Source organism: Oncorhynchus keta, chromosome 14 (genome assembly GCF_023373465.1).
Source record: "Oncorhynchus keta strain PuntledgeMale-10-30-2019 chromosome 14, Oket_V2, whole genome shotgun sequence".
NCBI classification, from domain to species: Eukaryota; Metazoa; Chordata; class Actinopteri; order Salmoniformes; family Salmonidae; genus Oncorhynchus; species Oncorhynchus keta.
In genome coordinates, this window is record NC_068434.1 from 47,123,496 (window position 1) to 47,146,752 (window position 23,257).

Consider the following 23,257-nt stretch of genomic DNA (forward strand, 5'->3'; position numbering starts at 1 on the left):
CAGCGGTTTAGATGGTACAATGATTCTCTACACTATACTTGCTTGATTTTTCACATAAACTGAAATTAGCCTAACTATTAGAATTTGAGCAACCAGGATATGGTTGCTAAACGACCTGGCCCGGGTATCCTGGAAGGACATTGACCTCATCCCGTCAGTTGAGGATGCCTGGTCATTCTTTAAAAGTAACTTCCTCACCATTTTAGATAAGCATGCTCCATTCAAAAAATGCAGAACCAAGAACAGATACAGCCCTTGGTTCACTCCAGACCTGACTGTCCTCGACCAGCACAAAAATATCCTGTGGCGGACTGCAATAGCATCGAATAGTCCCCGCGATATGCAACTGTTCAGGGAAGTCAGGAACCAATACACGCAGTCAGTCAGGAAAGCTAAGGCCAGCTACTTCAGGCAGAAGTTTGCATCCTGTAGCTCCAACTCCAAAAAGTTCTGGGACACTGTGAAGTCCATGGAGAACAAGAGCACCTCCTCCCAGCTGCCCACTGCACTGAGGCTAGGTAACACGGTCACCACCGATAAATCCATGATTATCGAAAACTTCAATAAGCATTTCTCAACAGCTGGCCATGCCTTCCGCCTGGCTACCCCAACCTCGGCCAACAGCTCCGCCCCCCGCAGCTCCTCGCCCAAGCCTCTCCAGGTTCTCCTTTACCTAAATCCAGATAGCAGATGTTCTGAAAGAGCTGTAAAACCTGGACCCGTACAAATCAGCTGGGCTTGACAATCTGGACCCTCTATTTCTGAAACTATCCACCGCCATTGTCGCAACCCCTATTACCAGCCTGTTCAACCTCTCATGTCGTCTGAGATCCCCAAGGATTGAAAGCTGCCGCAGTCATCCCCCTCTTCAAAGGGGAGACACCCTGGACCCAAACTGTTACAGACCTATATCCATCCTGCCCTGCCTATCTAAGGTCTTCGAAAGCCAAGTCAACAAACAGGTCACTGACCATCTCGAATCCCACCGTACCTTCTCCGCTGTGCAATCTGGTTTCCGAGCCGGTCACGGGTGCACCTCAGCCACACTCAAGGTACTAAACGATATCATAACCGCCATCGATAAAAGACAGTACTGTGCAGCCGTCTTCATCGACCTTGCCAAGGCCTTCGACTGTCAATCACCATATTCTTATCGGCAGACTCAGTAGCCTCGGTTTTTCGGATGACTGCCTTGCCTGGTTCACCAATTACTTTGCAGACAGAGTTCAGTGTGTCAAATCGGAGGGCATGCTGTCCGGTCCTCTGGCAGTCTCTATGGGGGTGCCACAGGGTTCAATTCTCGGGCCGACTCTTTTCTCTGTATATATCAATGATGTTGCTCTTGCTGCAGGAGATTCCCTGATCCACCTCTACGCAGACGACACCATTCTATATACTTTCGGCCCGTCATTGGACACTGTGCTATCTAACCTCCAAACGAGCTTCAATGCCATACAACACTCCTTCCGTGGCCTCCAACTGCTCTTAAACGCTAGTAAAACCAAATGCATGCTTTTCAACCGATCGCTGCCTGCACCCGCATGCCCGACTAGCATCACCACCCTGGATGGTTCCGACCTTGAATATGTGGACATCTATAAGTACCTTGGTGTCTGGCTAGACTGCAAACTCTCCTTCCAGACTCATATCAAACATCTCCAATCGAAAATCAAATCAAGAGTCGGCTTTCTATTCCGCAACAAAGCCTCCTTCACTCACGCCGCCAAGCTTACCCTAGTAAAACTGACTATCCTACCGATCCTCGACTTTGGCGATGTCATCTACAAAATGGCTTCCAACACTCTACTCAGCAAACTGGATGCAGTCTATCACAGTGCCATCCGTTTTGTCACTAAAGCACCTTATACCACCCACCACTGCGACTTGTATGCTCTAGTCGGCTGGCCCTCGCTACATATTCGTCGCCAGACCCACTGGCTCCAGGTCATCTACAAGTCCATGCTAGGTAAAGCTCCGCCTTATCTCAGTTCACGATGGCAACACCCATCCGTAGCACGCGCTCCAGCAGGTGTATCTCACTGATCATCCCTAAAGCCAACACCTCATTTGGCCGCCTTTCGTTCCAGTACTCTGCTGCCTGTGACTGTAACGAACTGCAAAAAAAAATTAAAAAAATAAATAAAAATTGCTGAAGTTGGAGACTTTTATCTCCCTCACCAACTTCAAACATCAGCTATCTGAGCAGCTAACCGATCGCTGCAGCTATCTGAGCAGCTAACCGATCGCTGCAGCTGTACATAGTCTATTGGTAAATAGCCCACCCATTTTCACCTACCTCATTCCCATACTGTTTTTATTTATTTACTTTTCTGCTCTTTTGCACACCAATATCTCTACCTGTACATGACCATCTGATCATTTATCACTCCAGTGCTAATCTGCAAAATTGTAATTATTTGCCTACCTCCTCATGCCTTTTGCACACATTGTATATAGACTCCCCCTTTTTTCTACTGTTTTATTGACTTGTTAATTGTTTACTCCATGTGTAACTCTGTGTTGTCTGTTCACACTGCTATGCTTTATCTTGGCCAGGTCGCAGTTGCAAATGAGAACTTGTTCTCAACTAGCCTACCTGGTTAAATAAAGGTGAAATAAAAAATAAAAAAATAAGTGCTTTTGAATAGTGCATCTTTAACATAGTTCTTTTTTTTTAATTGGAAGGGAAACTTCACTTCACCTCACTTATATTGTATGTAATTATAGGTAATATTTAATAAAAATCAGTATACAATGGGCAGTTACTTTAACATTGAGCATCGAGTTTCTGACCTATAGCTTAGACCACTGAATTCTGCCTACACAGCGCATTTAATCTGAGTTTCCTACTTGTAGTTTGGACCACTGAATGCGTCCTACACAGCGGGCAGCGTTCCTCCAGGCGTGCTTGGCTCCATAGATCAGCTCAGTGTCCTTCAGCTGGTACGTCCCTGAGGCCTCAATCTCCTTAGTCACCTCCTCCAGCCGGTCTACGTGGGCCTTCGAGCCAAACCTGATGCACACAGCCACGAGGACAGAGAGAAGTAACCCAAGGACATGTAAAAAGAACTGGATTTAGAGTATTTCTTGCATCACTACAGTGGTAGGCTTGATTATCAACAACGAAGTGGGCCTACAGGGAGGAGGTGAGGGCCCTCGGAGTGTGGTGTCAGGAAAATAAAGACTCAATGTCAACAAAACAAAGTAGATGATCGTGGATTTCAGGAAACAGCAGAGGGAGCAGCCCCCTATCCACATCGACGGGACAGTAGTGGAGAAGTTCCTCGGCGTACACATCACAAATAAACTGAAATGGTCAACCCATACAGACAGCATGGTGAAGAAGGCGCGGCAGCGCCTCTTCAACCTCAGGAGGCTGAAGAAATTCGGCTTGTCACCAAAAAACTTTTACAGATGCACAATCGAGAGCATCCTGTCGGGCTGTATCACCGCCTGGTACGGCAACTGCTCCGCCCACAACCGTAAGGCTCTCCAGAGGGTAGTGAGGTCTGCACTACCTGCCCTCCATGACACCTACACCACCCGAAGTCACAGGAAGGCCAAAAAAGACCATCAAGGACAACAACAACCCGAGCTACTGCCTGTTCACCCCGCTATCATCCAGAATGTGAAGTCAGTACAGGTGCATCGAAGCGGGGACCGAGAGACTGAAAAACAGCTTATGTCTCAGACTGTTAAACAGCCATCACTAACATTGAGTGGCTGCTACCAACATACCGACTCAACTCTAGCCACTTTAATAATGGAAAATTGATGTAATAAATGTATCACTAGCCACTTTAAACAGTGCCACTTTATATAATGTTTACATACCATACATTACTCATCTCATATGTATATACTGTACTCTATACCATCTACTGCATCTTGCCTATGCCGTTCGGCTATCACTCATTCATATATTTTTAAGTACATACTCTTATTCATTCCTTTACACTTTTGTGTATAGACAGTAGTTGTTGTGAAGTTGTTAGGTTTGATTATTTGTTAGATATTACTGCATGGTCAGAACTAGAAGCACAAGCATTTCGCTACGCTCGCATTAACATATGCTAACCGTGTGTATGTGACAAATAAAATGTTATCAAAACATTGTACACAGATGCATGAGAAGCACAGAGAGAAATACTCTAAAATAACACATTTAGAGTAATATTTAAATAAAATGTATGTGAGGAAAAACAAAATGGCATTTGTACTACTGATGGGAATGTTTGCAACGAGGGATGCAGGCAAGTACATCCAAAGGTTATTAAAGTAGCTAAAGTATATGGTAAGTGTAACTTCATTACCTTTTGATGCTGGTGTAGTACTGGTCTATGAAGTCAGTAGCCAGCGGCAGCAGCTCCTCTTTGGTTCGAGATTCGTCCGGCTTGCGGCTCCCCTGGCTAGGTGTCATGATGGACCCGAAACACACACACTCAGTGCAGAGCGGCAACTGAAAGGCAATGTGGATGACATCACGTCAAGGCTCTGATGACATAAAGTACTGAATTTCCTTGTGGTTTCCTGACGCAGGTCCTTCGTTCAGTTCACATGGATTCCATAACACCTGGAAAACACTTCTCCCTCCCATCTCTTGTTCTCCCTCTATCACGCTCTCTCTCCTACAGATGTATTAATGTAAGACTAAAGTAGAGTAATTGCTTCCCACCCCCCCTAGTCCTGTCAGAACAATCAGTCTGTGTGCTTTACTTAAATGTCTTTTTTTTTTTTTAAATTGAATCTTTATTTAACTAGGCAAGTCAGTTAAAAACAAATTCTTATTTTCAATGACAGCCTAGGAACAGTGGGTTAACTGCCTGTTCAGGGGCAGAACGACAGATTTGTACCTTGTCAGCTCAGGGATTTGAACTTGCAACCTTCCGGTTACTAGTCCAAAGCTCTAACCACTAGGCTACCCTGCCGTCATGAAGCCCACTCATTTACCATTCCATTAAATATGCAAATTGGTACATCCATTTTGAATGACAAATTATTCAATAATCAATGGGTATATAACTTATGCCCAATGAGCTTAGTTCAACTGTACCCCATCATAACCCAAAATATAAGCTTGCTTTACGTCAAGGTCAATCAACATCGCCTCAAACCATGGTTAAGACTTGAATTTTGATATCATGGATGGTCATTCCTTGCATCTATAGCTCTGTCTACGAATCTGAGAGCAGTTACATTTGTCTAACCCCATCCCTCAGCTTTTTACCAAAAGAGTGGCTGGGTGCCTGCTAAGGACTGAATTAGTCATGGAGTCATAGTGGCAGCCTTCAATTGAGCAGAGAACACACAGACCGGAGAAGAAACGGAAAGAGGCCAGAAGAAAGAGTAACAGAGACAGAAAAAAAAGGAGACTGATCACCACCCAGACCAACCTTGTGTGGTCAGAGGAATACAATTATAAGTGAAGTGCGCCGTCACTTTGGGTAGCTGTTAATGCATTCGCCAGATTAGAGGCAGAGGAGGAAATAGGGAGAAAGCGGTCACCCGAGCACAAACCCAGAGTGGAAATTTAACAGTAACTCAACAGCGCTGCTGCTAAAATGGGCAGTCTAGTCACGCTGGCTGAACCAGCCACCCACTCGCACTGTCCAGCCAGTCAGGTTGTCCCAAACCCCCCCTTGCCCTGCTCAACCATCCCAGCCATCCAATTCAACATGACGCTCGCTAAAGTTGCGAGTCCCAGAAGTAAACAACATGCACAATTACATGGCCGGTGAGCATGACTAGGTGATGGAAGGGAGAGAGCGAGAAAGAGATATATTAAGAGAGAAAGAGGGAAAGGAAAAGAGGGTGATGAGCAGAGTCAGAGTGTTCAAAATAAAACAAAACAAATCACTCGCCTCACTACATCCGCTCGCCATAAGGCTCTGAGCATTCATGCCACACAGCTGTCCTTTATGGCTTAGACAGAACATTCTGTGATACATTATACTTCTGAAGATGCACCATTAGAATCCTATTCATTGGGATACATAGTAGGCTGTCGTCCGATAAGTTGCTGAAGCAATTAGCTAGGCTGGTGTTAAAACACCAAGCCTACGCTGCAGTTATCTGTTCGGATAAATGACTAAATGCTTAGGTCTTGCTCTAGGGGGTTGCAGTTAAGCACCAGACAAGAAGAAAAGCCAGTTCCGTACCTTACTAGAGCTGTGGTGTAGAGTGTCATTGTAAGTGACTCCAGTCTCCACATTCTTGATCTTCATGAAGCGTGGGCATTTGGAGGGGCTGCCATTCATAAGAGCCTTGTTAGGGGAGATCCTCCCCTGTGTTGGAGGCTAGAGGGATGAGACGGATGTTTAAGAGAATTAATACATTTTAGTCTGTAGAGTAGCGCATAAAGCTTCTACTGTAATGGCCTTTGAACCCACCTCTGAGTATAGGTTTGAGATGATAACAACTTTAGGTAGAGAGGGAAAAGGAGAGAGAGAGGCTGTGTTGACAATTCTGATCTTTTGCCACTAATTGGTCTTTTGACCAATCAGAGCAGATCTTTGGCAATAAAACTCATCCACAATTTTTTGTTGTTGTATTGGGCTGTGTGTAAACGCAGCCAGAGACCGATAGAGAAAGTCCATATCGTGGACTGAAAATGTGAGCTCCAACATAAATCCACCAGCAGCATTCTTTTCTCAGCCGTCTGAATCCCAATTCTGACCTTCTTGCCATCAATTGGTCTTTTGACGAATCAGATCAGATCTTTTGACAATTTTTTTATTTAACTGGGCAAGTTCATTAAGAACAAAATCTTACTTAGAATGACGGCCTACCCCGGCCAAAACCTAACCCAGACAAAGCTGGGCAAATTGTGCGCCACCCTATGGGACTGCCAATTACAGCCAGTTGTGATACAGCCTGGAATCGAACCAGGGTCTTTAGTGATGCCTCTAGCACTGAGATGCGGTGCCTTAGACCGCATCCACTCGGAAGCCAAAAACGTCATAATTGGGCACCTGTGTAAACGCAGCCAGTGAGAGACAGGAGAAACACACCCCCATCAGGTAGAAAGGTAATCAGCATCCTTAACACTAGCATGATTGACTGCTAATTGCCAGCTCTCTCAGCTTGTCTACTCTGATGTGGTTATTAAGTGATGATCGCTTGAATGAAAGTAATTTACCACAAGTTTGATTGTTGTATTGAATTGATTCTGAAGTGCTCAGGTCTCTCCATGCGGCCGAACCTCAAATCAAAAGGAAATCAATCCCACACCTTGTAATACCGCTCATCATCATCTCTCAAGACATTATTGCAAAACCACGTGGTGAAGGCACCTCAAACAACAGGCGTAAATTGTAGTGCTCGCTGAGGGGATGAAAGCAAAACGTCAATCGAGGCCCATTGAATTTTCAGAGAATAGGAGGAGACCCATCTGAATTCATTTGATTCCTCAGAGAGAGAAGTGATTCTGTGCCCATTACGAAATGCTCACCCACCCAGACAGCGATAGGATGCATACAAACGTGTGCCATTGTCATCTCCAAGTTCCTCTATACAGAAAGCCTTATTGTGCAGCTAGGCCGCAGATAGAGAGCTTATTACCCCTGTAGTCAAACAGCCAGAGGAAGGCAGACGAGTACAATTACACTTTACATGTTAAGTAGGAGAGAGAACGAGAGAGAGAACATGTTCTTAACTTAACATTAAGAACATGAATCATGAATTGGGGGAATGAAAAAAAAAAAAAGAATCAGTTGACAGAGTTTGACTGGTTGAACTCTTTTCAGTGACATTATGCAGAAGAGCACAGGATAAGAGAACTTCTGCCACGGTGCTACTTATGCTTATCCTGAGGTGCATCAAAGGAGAGCCAAGCGACATCTCCAGAACCCGGTGGCGGTATCGTGACAGAACATTCTGCCACTTCTACTTATTAACCAGTCAATTATACAGTAGAAGCTTTAGCAGTGAGCTCAGCACAAGACACAGCCAGAGTCCAGGACAGTCCTCCCCATAAAGTAAGAAATAATCATTCCAAGCCTATCATCATGTCATCAAGCCCTTTCAGTCTAAATGAAATACGAATTTCAACTCTACAACCGTGTCATTTGGTAGTTCTGTAGCCTCCTGTCTCTTGTAGGATGGAGAATGACATATTGCACAACAAGTGGATGTCCTGCTTCACCATATTATCAAGGAAATATGGAAAATGGCTGAGAGAATCAAAAGGTAATTTATAACAATCATACATTTTTCTCAGACTTTTTACATGTTAGTCATACACCTCTACACTCTCCTATGAGTCAGAAGTCATGGCAGACACACACACATACTGTAGGCCATCTGGAAACACAGCTCTGCATGTACCTACGATGGCGCCAGTACGCCTGGCTGAGACACACACCTCCCCCATCCCCACTACACACACACACACGCACATATCCCTCCAGACCTCAAAGACCTAAATGGAGGGGACCTCAAAATACCTAATTTGGAGAGGGCCAAATCAGAGGAGAAAGATGAATCAGCTCCCTCTGCAACCACAGCTGCACACATTCATTAATTCCTTCGATCATGTCTCTCCATCCGGCCTCATTCACTACGAGAGCAGGGGGCTCAAGCAGCCCAGCCTACGTCACAAGTGGGTGGATCATCATGGGACCATGTGCGGATTATGACGCAAACGTGCATGTGTGTGTAGGCACACACACACACACACACACACAACCCAGACCACTGGCTCTCTCTCTCCACTTACAACCAGACTCTCCATATGAGACGTGTAAACTGGCTTTCATGCTCTGACAGCCATCAGCCGGAAGGATCGAATGCCCAGGTGATGAGATCTTGAGCCAAGAGGGGCTTTGCCTTGTTGTTATGATACACATTGACCCGCATTCACAGTCACACTCGTAGAAAGCTCTAAGAGTTCCAAGAACAAGGAACACGCAATATATAGATTAGGGGGTTCTAGAAGCATATGTCATGTGCGACTGCCATGGGCTAGCATGCGCTTACACACACATATGGGAGGATAGGCTTTCACAAGCGGGTTCACTCGAAAGGCATGTAAGTACACATTCATAAACATATGCACACACTTATAAAAAAATGGTTCCAAAAGGGTTCTTCGGCTGTCCCCATAGGAGAACCCTTTGCGGTTCCATGAAGAATAGTCTGTGTAAAGAGTTCTACCTGGAAGCAAAAAAGGGTTTTCCCAAAGGGTTCTCCTATGTGGACAGCCAAAGAACCCTTTGGGGGAAAAAAAAAGGTGCTAACTAGAACCGAAGAGTGCACACGCACACAAACATAGTTGAGTGTTTTTACCTCGTCCTTCTCAGAGTAAGGGTTGGTGAGCACCGTCTGCATGTTGTTGTCCTTCCTCCACAGGTCTTCACACACACTGTTCTTATCAGACGCCAGCTGGGGTGACATACCATTTCCCATACCAAGGTCCCTGCAAGGCACATACAGTTCCGTGAAAGGTAGGTGTGTTAACATCTGGTATTAAAACCCACTATTTACGTCTTCACTTTGAGAGACGAGATCAAAACATAGATGAAATGCTCCCTTGAACTAAATCAAAAACACTGAGAACTTGCCAAACAATTGCTTAACATACAATAACTAATTTACTACGAATACAATGACAGTTGCTGTGGTGACAAACATATAGAAACAATAACCAAAAAGCACTAAGAGAAACAATTCCACTAAAACAACATACAGAGGAAGTATATCTAACTAAGATCTATGGGCAAGCAGAACTACATCGAACATCTGGGTCTTTCCATGAAATGAGTCTCTTTCGATATGTTAAGTAGAAATTATGCACCAATATTGAATTGTAAAAGCCTGCTAAATTAAGTGGCATTTAATATGGAAAATGTATACTTTTTATATGAATAAAGACTCGCTAAAGTGCAAAAATGATTCATTTTGTTATGTACCTCTGACTTTCTACTGTAGAAGATTTTAACTCACTTAAACTGGAGAAATGTTTGGGTTTTCACCATCATTGTAAGGCCCTAATTATTTTGGTTGCTTTGACATTCATTTCTGAAGATTATTTATTTCATTACGGATTCATTTCAGGCTAAAAACAAAAGAAACCTGTCCCTCATTTTAAGGTCAACCCTGTTACGTAGACTGAACTTTAAATGTTTTACATTGAGCATCGAATAGTTATATCAGTGTAAAAGTAGGCGAGCTGGTTCTCGTCTTTTTGGCCATTTCCTGGTGTTTTGTGGTTTTGTGGTGGAATATTTAGTGGATTACCCATAGATACAGGCTGGAAATGTTAACAATTAATTTAGATTTTTTTTGGTGAAGCTTGCATTACACATAAGATTCCATTCCGCCTGTCGCAAGATCATTTATGGCTGATTTAAGAAGAAAAAAGTCAAACCTGTTACTTTATTTGGCACTTAATATAGTAAAAACATATTAAATGTAACTCGAGATGGGAAAACATGTTTATGAAGTTGAACATGTGCTATTCATGACAGAGTGTTAAAATTAACAAATTACACTACCGAAATGGGACTCATTTCGTAGAACGACCCATCTATGTCCAAGCAGAGATTAGATAGACAATGGGTTTTTTCATAGCCTTTGTGTGCAGTGGAAACCCCATGAGACGTGAATAATCACAGCAGCAAACTCATCAGCGTGTGATTTGAGGTTTGCATTGCTTCACAACACCCACACATCTCCTCTCTCATGAGCGCATGTCCACGCTAATTGTAAATCTTCAGTCGCACGTCAGATCATTTCTCTCGCCCTAAAACACACCACAGGGCGCCAAACAGTCTCTCCCTCACACTGCGTACAATTAATTCCTTCAATTTGCTAAACAACCATATTCATCGCCTCCACAATTCTGTAGACCTACTCAGAAACAAAAACAAAAAAAAACACGAGTAGTTATTATACATTGCATTCCGAAAGTATTCAAACCCCTTTTGTTATGTTACAGCCTTATTCAAAAATATATTACGTTATTTGTTTTTGACAATCTACACACAATACCTCATAATGACAGAGTGAAAACCAGGTTGACATTTTCGCACATTTACTCAAAACAAAAAACAGAAATACCTTATTTACATAAGTATTCAGACCCTTTGCTATGAAACTTGAAATTGAGCTCAAGTAAATCCTGTTTTCATTGATTATCCTTGAGATGTTTCTACAACTTGGAGTCCACCTGTGGTAAATTCAATTGAATGGACATGATTTGGAAAGGCACTCACATGTCTATATAAGGTCCCACAGTTGACAGTGCATGCCAGAGCAAAAACCAGGCCATTAGGTCGAAGGAATTGCCCGTAGAGCTCAGAGACAGGACTGTGTTGAGGCACAGATCTGGGGAAGCGTAACAAAACATTTCTGCTGCATCGAAGGCCCCCAAGAACAGTAACCTCAATCATTCTTAAATAGAAGAAGTTTGGAACCACCAAGACTCTTCCTAGAGATGACCGCCCGGCCAGAATGAGCAATAGAGGGAGAAAAGCCTTGGTCAGGGAGGTGATCAAGATCCTGATGGTCACTCTGACAGAGCTCTTAGAGTTCCTTTTTGGCGATGGGAGAACCTTCCAGAAGGACAACCATCTCCGCAGCACTCCACCAATCAGGCCTTTTGATAGAGTGGCTAGACGGAAGCCACTCTTCAGTAAAATTCACGTGAAAGCCAGCTTGGAGTTTGGGGATGTATTTCCGCAGCAGGGACTGGGAGACTAGTCAGGATCGAGGGAAAGATGAATGGAGCAAAGTACAGAGAGATCCTTGATGAAAACCTGTCACAGAGCGCTCAGAACCTCAGACTGTGGTGACGGTTCACCTTCCAACAGGACAACGACCCTAAGCACACAGCCAAGACAACGCAGGAGTGGCTTCGGGACAAGTCTCTGAATATCCTTGAGTGGCCCAGCCAGAGTCCGGACTTGAACCCAATTGAACATCTCTGGAGAGACCTGAAAATTGCTGTGCAGCGACGCTCCCCATCCAACCTGAGAGCTTGAGAGGATCTGCAGAGAGGTAATTAGATAAACTCCCCAAATACAGGTGTACCAAGCTTGTGGTGTCATACCCAAGCAGATTCAAGGCTGTAGTCACTGCCAAAGGTGCTTTAACACAGTACTGAGTAAAAGGTCTGGGGGGGGTTGCCGGTGTACTGTGTGTACATTATTGAGGGATTTAAAACAATCTAATCAATTTTAGAAGAAGGCTGTAATGTAACAAAATGTGGAAAAAGTCAAGAGGTCTGAATACTTTCCGAATGCACTATGCATAGTTTGTCATTGACTGACTCCATTATATTGTAGTGGTTTTCAGGGTGTTATTTTAACGAACCTAACAAGGGTGTGTTAGAAATATTTTGGCAATTTTTATTGTGGGAATTATGAGCGCATTAGAGCAAAAGGGCTGGCTTTTGATGAATAAATAAGTTTGAAGCTTGACCTCTCACTGGCCAATCAGAACATGCTCCATGGCACACACAAAGTTCAAATAGTGTATTTACTTTTATAATCAACTACAATTTCGAACGTTAGTCCGCTATAGCCTAGGTTGTTAAATAGGCTACAGAATCCAAATATAGGCCTATCCCATCTTTGCTAAATACATTGAACACGTTTTCAGTCCACATTTTTCTAAGTAACTGAATGGCTTCAGTGTAGAAATATATTGTTAAACAGAGCATTCACATTGATATAGGGCCTAGGCCTACTGTAAATTGTGTTATAGCGGAGCCATGGATATGCCAAACGTTGTTAATAAGCAAGAGAGTGAATAATTTAAATCAAAATGAAACAAACTTGTTTTAAATAGGCCGTCAAAATACTGTTAGGCCTACAGGCACCATAATTGCTCCCTGTGGGTATATACTATTAAGGCAATGCTGACAATGGAAGGTTTTACCCACGTAAAAACTTTTCACAGAAGCTGGACAAAGATCCAATATAAAAATAAAATATCCACTCACCGTTATACTGCTCCCAAATATAAATGTTTTATAAACATACTGGAACCATGTTACAGACCACATTCGCACGGCCCTAAATTCCATTGCACGCAACCTGGAAGTATTCATCATAAAACCAGGATGGTGAATAACTTTGGTTTTTAATCAAATGTAATTAACCAGCCTTCGTTATAGCCTTTAGGCATACGTCAAGGGTAGCCTACGGAGGGTTTTAGTTTTTAAAATCATATGAAACGGAAAACAAGCAATTGTTACATGAAACTACGTTCTAAATATAAGGTCAACCAGTATCATCTTATCACATGATGGGCATATGGACACATGTAGCCTACATGGATTTCTTTATTATTTTTTTAATGCACCAACCACGTTACCTCTATGACCTGCTTTACGCTGGTCTTAAATCTCCCAACATGCGCTGCATGAAATTCTCACTTTTGCGCTTGTTTTCAAGGACACTTCAGATATTGCCACCCCTCCCTCCTCAACGCAAGCAAGCTGATATTAGACAGGTAAATTGCTGAACCTGGTGCGGAAAACGCCAGAGCGTGCCGAAATTGCAAACTAATGTGTTTGGCACTTGCGTCGCCGTAGCACCGGCCGAAAATAGAGCCATCAGCGTGAAAACAGCTTTTGGTAAATAGCTCTAGTTAATATGCTGTTCTATTTCAATTCAACAGCTATCAACTTATTAGCGAGATGATACTGCGCAAATAGTCAGAGATAACAGTGAAAGCCTGCCCTGAGTCAATACCGCCATTTCATTTTCTATAATCATTCACCTCTATTGGGTGCTCTTTGGAGAGCCTCTTCAGTGATTGAGCTTTGCAGTGTCTGAACGTCATCATAACCCTAACAAGGAAATCAGGTTAGCTTGCCAAATCTTTCCCGTCTCAAATGCCAACACGTTTTCAGTCTGCCCTTTTAAAATACAGGAGGCATTTAAAGCTAATTTGTTGTTAAGTACCATAGCTCATTTATCAACCACAATAGAATTTCCACAGTGCTTTGTTTTGAGGTAGACTTAAAGTACATTTTTACATCCGTTTTCCAAAGAAGCTATGATTAATTTGAGGATGGGAACCAGCAGAGCACACATAGAGGGGGTTGACGCAGTGCTATTGATTGAGGTACTGTATGTACCATGCTCTCTCAGATTTTGATTGGATACATGTACACAGGAGGTGTAAGATGTCAGTGTCTACAGTATAATCACTACTGCAGGCCTTTGAGTGGGTTACAGTCAACAATAGGAACTCTCCAAAGAAAATAACCACAAGAATCAGATGGATTAAAAGGTTTCAGTCACGGCCCAATTGCTCCCTGATGTGAATAGAAACAAACACACTAGAAATGTAGAGATCTATAATTAGCCTGCAGTAATATTCTCATTCTACCATCTAACCAACTAACTGATCACTGTGTTGTGGCGTTGTGATGTGTATGTATGTACGGTCGGGTTCAACAGGTTCAATAGGTCAGCTCACCGGTCCACCTGCACCTCAGCGTCCCTGCGCTCTATGGTCCTCTGTTCCTCTCTGTTGATCTCCCTCTTACTGTTCTTGATCAGCTGCAGCACCGGCTCGATCTCCTTCAGCATGTCGTTGTTCTCCTCCACACCGTTCAGAAGCAGCGCCCCGCAGCCCCTGTCTCTGAGCATGGGATCTTGGGCTGCGATCAGTGCCTGCACCCCTCCCCTCTGGACCATGGCCTCTCTGTGGAACGGGGTCACCGAGGGGGAGGACAGGTTCTCGATGGCCCTCAGCTGCTGTGGGTCCTTGCCTCCCTGCCCCGGGCTAAGGGGGCTTAACGGACAGCAGCGCTCGTAGGACTTGGAAGCGGGGAAGACTGGCCTGGTGACCCTGACGGTCCTCTGATGTCCATCCCCAGTCAGGGTGGTCTCCAGGTGGGTGGTGAAGCCCTCTGGGCCCCGGAGGATGAGGACAGCGTGGCTCTCAGGGGACACATTCTTCAGGGTCTCCAGGGCCCGCTCATAGCTAAGGTCCACCAGGGGCTTGTTGTTGACTGCCAGTACTATGTCCCCCACCTGGACCAGGCCACACTCTTCGGCAGACCCGCCCCGGATCAGGTCGGACACTATGACGGGCGGCTTGCAGACGCGCTGCTTGACAAGGAAGCCCAGCCCACCCACCTTTCTCTTGAAGAGACGCACCGAGATGATGTTGGGCTGCAGCTGGCACACTGTGGGCTCAGACTCCTGCATGGTGTCTGGTGGTGTATTTCCACTCAGGGATCTGTAGCATACAGAAGACAAATTAATGGGAGTGAAGTCAAGTTGTGTTAGTAAAAGAGGACATGGACTTCACTTTGTGATCTGTTTGATAATGTGTTTACAGATGCAAATGTGAGTCATCATAGAAACATGATTTTACACTGAACATTACAGTCTTCGAGTCATTTTAGTTGTGGAAATAATCCAGTATGTTACCGTCTGGGCCTGCTGGCACATATTGACTTCTTGTCAATCCCCTTAAATCGCAGTCTGTCTAATTGAATGAAAACTGTAGCTATCAATGAGTTGTAGGGGTATTATTGAACTAATGATCTGATCCTGGATCAGTAGTGAACTTCTACCTATTCGATTTCTGTTAAGTTCTTAGCTGTAAGGTTGTTGTGTTTGAGCAGTGTAAAGTGCTTTAGACAGTTTGTCACAAAAAAAAATATCAAACCTTGGTAACGTTGGCTATAGTCGTGATCTGTTTGATATAATAACAGATTTATTTTCTTATCCATTTAGAAATAGTGAGTAAGATAAAGGCTTCAATGCAAGATGACTCATCTTGTTTATAGCGATACCCTCGTCAGACAGAAAAATCATACGTTTGTATGGCTATGCAACTCTGAGCTGAGTGAAGGACAGCAGACAACGTTGCACGGCAGATGGGCTGGGTTACAAACAACTTTCAAAAGATAGTAAGGAGTGTTCACCACACTTCTTTTATTTTTCAAATGCTTTTCAAAATGTTCCAATTGGCTACATTTGTATGACTGAGGTGAGGTGACATGTCCTTGTTGGTGGTAAAGTATCAATAAAACATTTTTTTTTAAATGAGAGCACCAAGGACAGCTCCCTATGGCATATAACCAATCCAGCACCACGGACGTCGCTCATTATCCCTTAGTGTATTACAATTTCGTTCAGGGTTCTCTAGCTTCACGTAACCATTTTTTAAACGTTTAAATATTTTGACGAGTATGTCTTGTTTGTAACCAACGGTATCATAAATTTAGTGTTAAATGTTTCTTGAAAATTACAATCACTTTCCCAAAAATGTAAGTTAGCTGTTCACACGCAGAAATGCCAGACATTGTCTATCGCTTAGACAAAGTGAAAGAACCAGAAAGATCAGTGTTTGTCCACTGGAATTATTTGAAGTTTGGTTCTTTTCATTATTTTTTTATATCCTGCCCATTGGGAAAACCAAAGAGCACTTGTTCGACTGCTCAGTTCATATTCCCCCAGACACAATGAAAACTCTTCATGGCAATCCCTGATCTTCCTACTTCTCCTCGATCACATTCCCAAATACAGGTGCAAGCTTGTAGCGTCATACCCAAGAAGACTATGCTATAATCACTGCCAACAGTGCTTCAACAAAGTACTGAGTAAAGGGTCTGAATGCTTATGTAAATGTGATTTCAATTTATTTTTAATAAATAAGCAAGAATTTAAAAAAAAAACCTGGTTTTGCCCTGTCATTATGGGGCATTGTGTGTAGATTGAGGGGGGGGGACTATTTTATACATTTTATAAGGCTGCAACTTAACAAAATGTGGAAAAAGTCCAGGGGTCTGAATACTTCTCAAAGGCACTGTACATACCCTAGGCAGAGGTACTCAACCCTACGAGGTCCAGAGCCTGCTGGTTTTCAGTGCTCTCTGATAATTTACTGAACACACCTGGTGTCTCTGATTAGAGGGGAACAATGAATAAAAAATGCACTGCAACTGGCTTTGAGTTCCAGAGTTGAGTTTGAGAGCACAAGGCTATGGTGTATATAGTTAGCACCAGTGGCCATGCAACCTAATGTTTGTTACTTTTATGCAGCAAGTGCATCTTCCTATTGCGCTAATTGCAAACACACATCTGTTTTCTGATTTTTAAAAACAAAGCTTTGCATGTGTAGCAAAGCGGACCCTGGGTATCCAAGGGAGGTGACTGGTGGGAATGAGGAAGACCCGTGGTTGTAGAAAAATAGTACTTGATTTATTGTAGATGATAAGTACTTGATGTATTAGAACTTGATTTATTGTAGACTTCAAACATGACGTGACTTGACAAACAGTTGTCCATAGCAGTAACATCCAGGATACAAAAATGACGGAAGACGGCGAGTCTAACCTCAGCCCTTCAATAGGGTTTCTACTGCAGGTAAGAGTAGGACTAAATGCTAAACAGCATAACTAGCGATTGCACCTTTCAACAGAGCCCAACTCTCCCCCTCACTGGGACTAAAGAGTCTACCAGGACATCTAAAATCAACTGCAAGTTCATAAAGGATTCAACAAACATTGTAAAATTGGGCTCAACCCAGAGGGTTGAGAGAAAAGGACAGCATGTAGTTAAAATATATATATATAAATATTGTAGCACCTAAACCACACCCATAATGATTCACCAATGAGAATGTACATTTAATTAGCCAAATGTTGCGTTGTTAATTAAGACCAGGCAATCCTATGGAAAAACATGATTTAAGTAAAACACATTCATTACTTTAAATAACCATATTTAGTCCAGTACCCTATAGTTTAAAAGACAGCGCTACATTAAGTAGAACATGATTAGAGATAGTACTCAGAAACAAAGCTTGGGTGAGCTGCGCGCTAATTACCTAACTCACCACACCTGGCATCAACCTAAGCAATCAACTTGGTAGCAAACATTTAAGGTCAGGCACACCTAAAATGGAGGATAACTATGCATGGCAAGGGACTAGTGCACTTTATCCAAACCACACATGTAAATAAACTCAGCAAAAAAAGAAAAGTCCCTTTTTCAGGACCCTGTCTTTCAAAGATAATTTGTAAAAATCCAAATAACGTCATTGTAAAGGGTTTAAACCCTATTTCCCATGCTTGTTCAATGAACCATAAACAATTAATGAACATGCACCTGTGGAACTGTCGTTAAGACACTAACAGCTTACAGAAGGTAGGAAATTAAGGTCACAGTTATGAAAACTTAGGACACTAAAGAGGCCTTTCTACTGACTCTGAAAAACACCAAAATAATTATGCCCAGGGTCCCTGCTCATCTGCTTGAACGTGCCTTAGGCATGCTGCAAGGAGGCATGAGGACTGCAGATGTGGCCAGGGCAATAAATTGCTATGTCTGTACTGTGAGATGCCTAAGACAGCGTTACAGGACGGACAGCTGATTGTCCTCACAGTGGCAGACCACGTGTAACCTGCACAGGATTGGTACATCCGAACATCACACCTGCGGGACAGGAACGCACAATCCCTCCATCAGTGGTCAGACTGTCCACAATAGGCTGAGAGAGGCTGGACTGAGGGCTTGTAGGCCTGTTGTAAGGCAGGTCCTCACCAGACATCACCGGCAACAATGTCACCTATGGGCTCGTTCTGTGCGTGATTTCCTGCAAGACAGGAATGTCAGTCTTCTGCCATGGCCAGCGAAGAGCCCGGATCTCAATCCCACTGAGCATGTCTTGGGGTGGCAGGGTAGCCTAGTGGTTAGAGTGTTGGACTAGTAACCGGAAGGTTGCAAGTTCCAACCCCCGAACTGACAAGGTACACATCTGTCGTTAACCCACTATTCCTAGGCAGTCATTGAAAATAAGAATTTGTTCTTCTGACTTGCCTAGTTAAATAAAGGTCAAATAAATGTCTGGGACCTGGGGCTAGGGCCAGTCCCCCAGAAATGTCCGGGAACTTGCAGGTACCTTGGTGGAAGAGTGGGGTAACATCTCATGTCAAGAACTGGAAAATCTGGTGCAGTCCATGAGGAGGAGATGCACTGCAGTACTTAATGCAGCTGGTGGCAATGTCAGATACTGACTGTTACTTTTGATTTTGACCCCCCCCCCCCTCTCCTCCTTTGTTCAGGGACACATTATTCCATTTCTGTTAGTCACATGTCTGTGGAACATGTTCAGTTTATGTCTCAGTTGTTGAACCTTGTTATGTTCATACAAATATTTACACATGTTCAGTTTGCTGAAAATAAACGCAGTTGACAGTGAGAGGATGCTTTTTTTGTTGCTGAGTTCATAACTTTTTACAGATCAGTGACTGAAATAAGACTTGACTTTAGCTATATTTATTAGATTATACAGAAGCAGGAAAGGACAACCTTCTTTACATGCAGCTTGAGGTTTAGGTCATGGTCAAGGTTTCTGGCCATAGGCTTTACATTAGTGGACAAATGACCAAGGTTATTTACAATCTGTGTTCTAGCAAGACGGGGGTCAATAAAACAACCTTTGATTTCTTATCATTGAGCTGGAGAAAATTGTCAGTCATCCAACATTTGATGTCAGCAAGACACTTGTGAAGGGTATGGTCTTTGGGTCTGATTGGTTAATAAAGCCGTGTGTCATACGCATTGCAGCGAACTGAACGTTATGATTGCGGATGATGTCACCAAGGGAAGCATGACAGATAAAAAGGATGAGGCCCAGTCTGACCCCTGAGAGACACCATAGTGAAAAGGTGCTGGGGACCCTACTGAACCACCCATGCTCACTGAGAAACGTCTGCCACAGATATGACCTGGGCCAGTCGAGGGCAATGCTGGAGATTCCCACTCACCTCTCCCAGCCGGTCAACAAAGATGTTAAGATCAAGAGTATCAAATGCGGCACTGAGATCAAAATAACTAAAATAGCGCATTCACCGACAGACAACAGAAGATCATTACTGACTTTCAATAAAGCAGCGTTCTTGCTTTGAAGTGAGCAGAAGCCAGACTGGAAGTTGTTCATACTCAAATAAGCCAACTATTGCTAGAAAAAAAAAAACTTTTTGTAAAATCTTAGATTTAAAAAATAATCAAAATAGGTCTATAATTACTCAGTGAGGAGGGGTCTAGATTGGGCTTTTTAAGGAGAGGTTGAATCACAGCAGTGAGGGAGCTATTTACAATAGAATGTTGGGGACAACTGTAGGCATAACGGGGTGGCAGGGTAGCCTAGTGGTTAGAGCGTTGGACTAGTAACCGAAAGGTTGCAAGTTCAAACCCCCGAGCTGACAAGTGCCCCCTGACCAGAACTGATGGTACGGTGCCGGCTACTGTCAATCTGGGAACTAATATTTTTGTACTTTTCTGTAAAGGATCGTAATAACTGTCGTTCTGCCCCTGAATAGGCGGTTAACCCACTGTTCCTAGGCAGTCATTGAAAATAAGAATTTGTTCTTAACTGACTTGCCTAATTAAAATAAATAAACTGTTAGTCATCTTGAAAGGATCACTTCCAAGAGGCAGGAGATCTTTATGGGAGCTACAGTATCAAGGAGAAACTCAAAGGATATTTGAGTGAAAGGAAGCAGTAGTTGCCTCAAGTGCCCCCTGACCAGAAATGATGGTACGGTGCCGGCTACTTTCAATCTGGGATCTAATATTTTTGTACTTTTCTGTAAAGGATCGTAATAACTGTTTGCAGAGGTCAGGGCTGTACCACAACCAGCCGTGATTGGGAGTCCCATAGGGCGGGCCCAGCGTCATCCGGTTTGGCCAGTGTAGGCCGTAATTGTAAATAAGAATTTGTTCTTAACTGACTTGACCAGTTTAAAAAACGTTCAATTAAAATAAAACAGGTCACGCTCAATTGTTGTAATCAGAATTTTAGAATTGTGAGAGTTTAGAGAACAGTGTGAGAAGTAGTCAGCTCTTGCATCTTTAAAGCGGCAATCTGTAGTTCTAACAATTAAAAAGAATCACCCCACCACTAGATTGGTAAAAAGCTGAGGGATGGGGCTGGAGAAATGTAACCACTCAAACTCATGGACAGAGCTGTGGATACTGAACATTCATGATATCAAAATGATAGTGTTACCATGCTTTGAGGCTATACAGCCCTCAAACTCAACTCTGGAACCAAAAGCCAGATCCACTGCGTTTTTCTTTCATTGTTGCCCTCTAAATCAGGGACTACATTAAACCAGGGACTGATTTAGACCTGGAACACCAGGTGGGTGCAGGTAGAACAGAAGACCAGCAGGCTCCAGACCTTGTAGGGTAAAGAGTTGAATACCCCTGCTATACAGTGTTGTTTTTACATGTACATTGTTTACAAACAAAGGAGAAAAACAAGCTTATATTTTTGGTGCTGATGTGGTACAACAGTTCAACTAAGCTCACAAGGCACATAAGTTATATTCGTCAAGAGTCAATGGCTATACAGTATCATTTAAGTCTAAAAATGTATGTAGCTACTGCAGATTGCCCCTTTAACCGTAATTTCCTCATCCTTCCATGCATGTTCAGATGTTCTAAATTCACTTTTTAAAAAGGCACAAGTGTGATCATTTAATCAAGGTGAGACTTTGGCAGACAGTTTATTATTGGATTTAACTGGTGCCACAGTTCAAAGTAAATATTGTCAAAGTAATGCGCTATCCACTATTTTTGGAAAGCCATTAACCGACAAAAAAAAATCAACAGTAAGACTAAGCAGTTGTTACATTCGATTTGACAGTATATAATGTGTGAAACAGCAACGATAGTGATGCATAATCAACAGCCATAAAATGCGTAATTGTCTGTATGGTGCGTTGTTTGAATAATTCAAGAAACTCACCTCTGAGAACAACAAGTTCACTTGCACAACGAACTGTTGCAAATACAAGTGACAGATGAACTCCTCTCGTGCGTATTCGTTGTCCTCGGAATCTGCACACACAGGTTGTCCGCTTCGCTCGAGCTCCTCAAGTCCCACTTGTGTGCGTTGTCTCATTAGAGTCGCGGCATGCCTGTGCTTCTCTGCGCGCCAGGGTGCCGTATAAATATGGAGCACGAGAGACACTGTGACGAGCGCAGATTGGGTCGTGCGCGGGCATTTATACCCTGGTCGGTGTAGTTTCCACTTCTTTAATCACCAAACTACACTAGTCCCTTCTGAGTACACACGTCCCACCCATTGCAAATGTTATTGCCAATATTTGTATTTACCCACATGTTGTTTACTCCATTTTAAACTTCAAAACTTGACTTGTGTGTTGGCAATATAAGGAGATTGCCTAATGGCACCAAAATAGCAATTCTGCCAATTGTGTGGCCCATGCCCTTGATATCAATTCGTGAAATTAGTTTAGACTACATTTGATTGCATGTGTTATATTAATTTAAATGATTGATCAGGACTATAGGTTTATGGCATTTAATAACTACTTTTAGCCAGTGGGACACTTGTAAGTACTATTGGTGCCTTCATGACAACTGGGCACTCAGATAAAAACGAGGTCAAATCACGACCTCATGATTTGGATGTTGGAGTTGGATGACATTTTCAAAAACGATTTTTCCCAGTCAGAGCTCGTTTTTTCAGAATTCTCAGTTGTCTTGAATGCACTGTAGTTGGAATTCAGAGATATCCGAGTTCCCAGTTGTTTTGAATGTGGCAAATGTTCAAAATTCCTTGCACAGATAAGTGATGTCATTGCCAATGTCAAACACACACACACCACAACCCTGTTTTTTCCTTATGTGACACAAACTTAACCTTTATTTCCAACAATAGCCCACTGAAGGATCTCCTTGGAATAGGCAAAACAATGCCCTTAGCCATCAGTTCACATTGGAGTAGAGTAACTAAAGAAAAAGGCTATACTTACAAAAGTTGCTCTGGATAAGAGTATCTGATAAATTAATAAATGTAATCTGTTTGTATATAAACTGTCTCAGTTGGCTCTCCAATTATTTCTCCCTGTCCAATGTTGTTATCTGCCCAGGTAGAGGAGAGGCCATTTTGACCTCACAGATATAGCAACCAATTAAAGAGGAAATCCTGTGTTTGAAAAGGTGACGTGAAGGTGGGTTAGCGTCACCTTCACGTTAGATAATGATACAGATATCACCAGTCATGGAGTTCCTTGACATTGAACTCCAATCATGTTTTGTGACTGGGGTATAGTTTTTTTAAATTCTCGGGCAGTTACTCTCCAGGAATACCCAGCTGTCACAGTGTTCAAGGATGTCAACCCTGGTATTTAATGGTAAGAGACCAGGATTACATTTCAGTTCCTTTCCCTTCACCCAGAAGTGTCCACTCATTCACTCCCCCTCACAGTTAAAAGCATTGGGTTGGTGCAACCACAGCTAAAGAGTGT

General features: G+C 43.1%; 1 protein-coding gene across 3 annotated transcripts in view; it reads right to left on the minus strand.

The window, feature by feature from the left end:
- The window catches only part of nos1 (nitric oxide synthase 1 (neuronal)), a 64,798-nt gene extending 42,855 nt beyond the window's left edge, over positions 1–21,943 (minus strand). Inside the window, exons 1-6 of one of the 3 annotated variants that reach the window (XM_035786274.2) lie at positions 21,730–21,943; positions 14,431–15,198; positions 9,286–9,415; positions 6,159–6,296; positions 4,314–4,459; positions 2,851–3,013 (exon numbers count right to left, since the gene is read on the minus strand). In XM_035786274.2, the coding sequence (XP_035642167.2) occupies positions 2,851–3,013; positions 4,314–4,459; positions 6,159–6,296; positions 9,286–9,415; positions 14,431–15,167 (1,314 nt within the window). In that variant the 5' untranslated portion in view covers positions 15,168–15,198; positions 21,730–21,943. The remainder of the gene's footprint in view (positions 1–2,850; positions 3,014–4,313; positions 4,460–6,158; positions 6,297–9,285; positions 9,416–14,430; positions 15,199–21,729) is intronic. The other 2 variants (XM_035786273.2, XM_035786272.2) reach the window with 2 other exon arrangements.
- Positions 21,944–23,257: the final 1,314 nt, after the last annotated feature.